Consider the following 3,976-nt stretch of genomic DNA (forward strand, 5'->3'; position numbering starts at 1 on the left):
ACCATGCACAATGCCACATGTACATGCAATACCAAGAAAAGGGCATCCATCCCTTGAATAGGCAATGGCAGCTTGTCATAGAATCCGCCAAAAATAGCGGTCACAAGAGAAGTGTAAGGGAATCCGTCATACCAACCTATTTTTGACATATTCTCTTACACACACCAACCACTCATTCTTGGGCACCCAAATAGGCCTCATGTCATAAGATGCTCTCACCCCTATCATAACTCATTCGTTAAATAGCTCTTACGCGTCATAGAAATCTGTCATAACCATTTCAGCCATGATCTCTTTCACACACTTCAAGATGCCGACACATGTAAATGATCAACATGCCAACTAGTCATGTACACTCACATTTACATATTATTTATAAAAATACATTTTACAAAACAAATAATAATAAGAATAGAAATTATACAAGATTGAGACACCTTATTCCTAATAATATTGTCCACAACATTCTTTCATTTACCTCAGATGTGTGCTTGAGTAGTTTTTACTGTGTACCTCATTACTTGTGGAATCCTCTTGCTTTATAAAAGAGAACAATGTGAAAATAAACAAAAAACCAAAAAAAAGAAAGAGACGATGTGGGGTAATATAATTGAATCCCGTACTGGGCTTAAAGCCAGTACAGTTTACTTGTCACATATAGCTTGGACGCTAATCGCCTGATATTCTTTCCATTCAAAAGGTAGAAAATTTGCAAAATACCAAGAAAAGTCATTAAAACTAAATGGTACACACAGTATTTACTCATATAAAGCTCAATGGCCAAAAACATATCCACATCAGTCTTCGAAAAAAAAGCCTCTGTTTACATTGTCATTCCGATCATAGCAGGGAAAATGGTGGAAAATCCAGGACGTGGTGTGAGATGCATCAGTTTACAACCAGTTGCTTGAATCTCCTTACAGACAAACAACAACATCAACTAATAATTTATCTCTGAGAAAATCTTGCTACACAGTTCATAGAGGCAAAGCCACCTTTCATTTTGTCATGAAAATTCTAGTAAGCTTGGGCAAGAGTCTACAACACAACGGTAAATTGTGAGCTTCTTATTTGGGAGGTCTTGAATTCAAGTCTACTCGAACTTAATAAATAATCTAAGCAGCTTCAGCCCATTACATAACAGAACATGCATTTGGATTGTCGTCACTGAAGAGTGTGGTGTACTTCTCATCTGTTCTGCTGGGGTTTGGGAAAGAGTAATCCACATTTCTGACATAGCCAGAAGGTGCCTTCTTGTCATAAGTCTGAGCAGCATAAGGGTAGTAAACCAGATTGTAAGGAACATAGGGCCAGAACTCTGCCCTTTTTCCTGTGGTCTTCACTCTCTTTAAAACCTTGTTCCTATCAACATACCCAGTAACTGTCACTTTATGCTCCTTCCTACTAACATTTACTGTTTGAACCCCTGCAACAACCACAGAAGACAACAGGCAAGAATAAAACATCCATCTTTCTCTTTTTCTAAATGTTTGATTCGTTACAAGTTAGAGTTGCTGTTGCATCAAAAGTTCAACCTGTCAATGTCCGATACAACCACTAGACTTATAGAACACAAGAGACGATTAAGCCATGTCACGAATCCGTAATATTCTGAAAAAATTAACTGTTAGTCCAACATGATTATGATTTTGGAGGTATGGTTTGGTTTACTCGCCTTTCATGGAAGAAACAGAGTTCCTAACTTTCCTCTCACAGCCTTCACAGTCCATTCTAACTTTTAGCTCCACAGTCTGCATCGCACAAGTAAAGGAGGAGACACAACACTTGTCAATCTCAGCTGGTTGCAACTTTAAATCTGAACCAAATCGTGAATTTTACTTTTAGATGATGAATATAAGCTGAGGAGGAAAAGTAAATCTTCTTCTGCAAGGTTTGGGTAATGTATTATCAGTGCTTAGATATTTCATCAGATGAGATATTTGAAAAGCAATACTTAATGAACTGATTAATAGATGAAATATAAACTATATAGGTCTGTTAAACCTTATATATGCATAAACAAAAGATAGAAGTAGCAATCTATATGGGTCTGCTAAATTTTATACATGCATATACAAAAGATAGAAGTGGGCATAACTAAGGAGACACTTTTCCAAGGAATCATAACAGGAAAAGGAGGAGAAACACCAGTTGCCAATTTTAGCTGGTTCCAAATTTAAATCTGAACCAACCTGTGAATTCTTACTTTTAGATGAAGAATACAAACTATGAAGAAAAAGCAAATCTACTGCTGTAATGTCCGAGTAATATATTAGCAATGCTTAGAAATTTCATCCAGATGAGATATTTGAAAACCTATTTTGATGCACTGATTAAAAGATAGAGATAATCTATATGGGTGTGCTATATCATCTATATGGGTCTTCTAAATCTTATATATGCTAATCTAAAAGAGAGAAATAGGTGAAACATAACTACATCGTTCTCTTAATTTTTATATGCGCATATCTAAAAGATAGAAGTTTCTTTGAAATATTTAAGTGTAAATATTTTTAGATTCTGAATTTTTTTTCATCAATGCTTTTCATATTGCACTCACCAATCTATCATCAGAAAGAGAAAGAGTACAATCTACAAGAAATACACAATTGATTCAAAACATTTACACTGATTACATAAACTGTAAAAAACTGATGCCTACTACGCCTTATAACAGCTTTGGGTGCCTTATTACCGATTCTTCTGATTCTACATATGAATTATTTCATTTTCTATGTTTGAGTCACTCTTCTTTTTCTCCGACTTGCACTAAATGTGTGCTGTTAGACTTAGTGATCATCAGGAAAACGGAAGCTATCCAAAAGAAAACATATATAGTTGGTTTTCAGTAGCAATCTTTCAAGATTGAAGCACTGATACCAACTATTGAGCTTCTTGTGGGATTCTTTATTTTTCTTTGATGCAAAATTCAATGTCATCTACTTCAACAATAAGTAATTTCATTTCTATCAAGATCAAGAGCAGGCTGACCATTCCAGTTCTAAAACGGCATGAAAGAAAAATGGCATACCTGCAACTGCTTTCTCTTGCGTTTAGTGCGGCCATTAAGAAGCCTTACAACATATTCCAGAGCACCCATTTCAGTCAAAACTAATGAATGACAAGAGCAAGTAAAATGACAAAAAAGATCTTTTTTTTTTCCTCTCCCAAACACAATAGAGCCCTCAGGGGTTGACAGAATTTTGTGGAAGATCAAGGTACAAATCTGTACACACAGGAGAAGTCACATAAACAAGCATTAAATTTCAAACTTCTGAACTAGGTACGTAAAAAAGACTAATAAATTGCACGGCAGAAGACGTGAAAGAGCAACATACGTAAAACAAAATCCAATGTACAAGCAAAAGAGAGATTGCAGGTCAGGTTGAATGGCAGAGAATTTCAGAGGAGAAGCAAATGTTATAATTGAAAAGACTCAAAGGGTAGCTCAGGGTATAAATAGAGGCAGCAAGGACAAAATGTTTACTGTTTAGGAGCAAAAAGAGAAAAAAAGGGCAAAGGAGTACTACTATTACTGAAGCCTTAAAAATTACAGGGGATTAAATGGCTTTTGGGTAGTAGATGCCAGTGAGGAATACCATCCGTGCCAATCAAGTTAATAATTCAAAAGCAAAGGGAAATCTTTTTTGAAAAAGCAAAAACTAAATCCAACCTTAAGCTTGGTTAGATACTTTTCAGCTGCAAACTTAAAAAAAATTCCTATGTGGAGCCGAGCTCCCAAGTGGTAGACAGACAAACCCATGAACTATATATAATGCGTATTTATATCCATTATTTAGAGTATATATGCATTAAATTGCATTATATCTATTTTAGTTAGGAAGGGTTATATGGATTTCTAGTGGTGGAGAATTTGTGTTCTAAAAAGAAGTCACAAAATCAAATTTCAAAGAAGATAAAGATATGCATGTCTTCTTTGTAGTACAATTAAGTTTATCTTATAATGAGTATAGAA

The 3,976-nt window shown here is 35.1% G+C and overlaps 1 protein-coding gene across 1 annotated transcript; it reads right to left on the minus strand.

Annotated features, from left to right (window-relative positions):
• Nucleotides 1-732: 732 nt before the first annotated feature.
• Nucleotides 733-3,469, minus strand: LOC149571492 (heavy metal-associated isoprenylated plant protein 23-like). Its single transcript, XM_089813007.1, has 4 exons — nucleotides 3,339-3,469; nucleotides 3,032-3,226; nucleotides 1,676-1,751; nucleotides 733-1,426 (listed from the first exon to the last, which is right to left on the minus strand). The coding sequence occupies exons 2-4, from the start codon at nucleotides 3,098-3,100 to the stop codon at nucleotides 1,134-1,136; spliced, it is 438 nt and encodes a 145-aa protein (XP_089669133.1). The 5' UTR covers nucleotides 3,101-3,226; nucleotides 3,339-3,469; the 3' UTR covers nucleotides 733-1,133.
• Nucleotides 3,470-3,976: the final 507 nt, after the last annotated feature.

Source organism: Cupressus sempervirens, chromosome 2, assembly GCF_028749045.1.
Source record: "Cupressus sempervirens isolate cs-2001-9-10 chromosome 2, ASM2874904v1, whole genome shotgun sequence".
Lineage (NCBI taxonomy): Eukaryota > Viridiplantae > Streptophyta > Pinopsida > Cupressales > Cupressaceae > Cupressus > Cupressus sempervirens.

What these genes read in the sequence shown, in the direction of transcription:
- LOC149571492 (XM_089813007.1), bottom strand. Translation starts at nt 3,100, where the DNA reads ATGGGTGCTCTGGAATATGTTGTAAGGCTTCTTAATGGCCGCACTAAA. An exon ending in GCAAGAGAAAGCAGTTGCAG is followed by an intron (nt 1,752 to 3,031) that starts GTATGCCATTTT and finishes TGTGCGATGCAG; the next exon opens with ACTGTGGAGCTAAAAGTTAG. An exon ending in CTCTGTTTCTTCCATGAAAG is followed by an intron (nt 1,427 to 1,675) that starts GCGAGTAAACCA and finishes TGGTTGTTGCAG; the next exon opens with GGGTTCAAACAGTAAATGTT.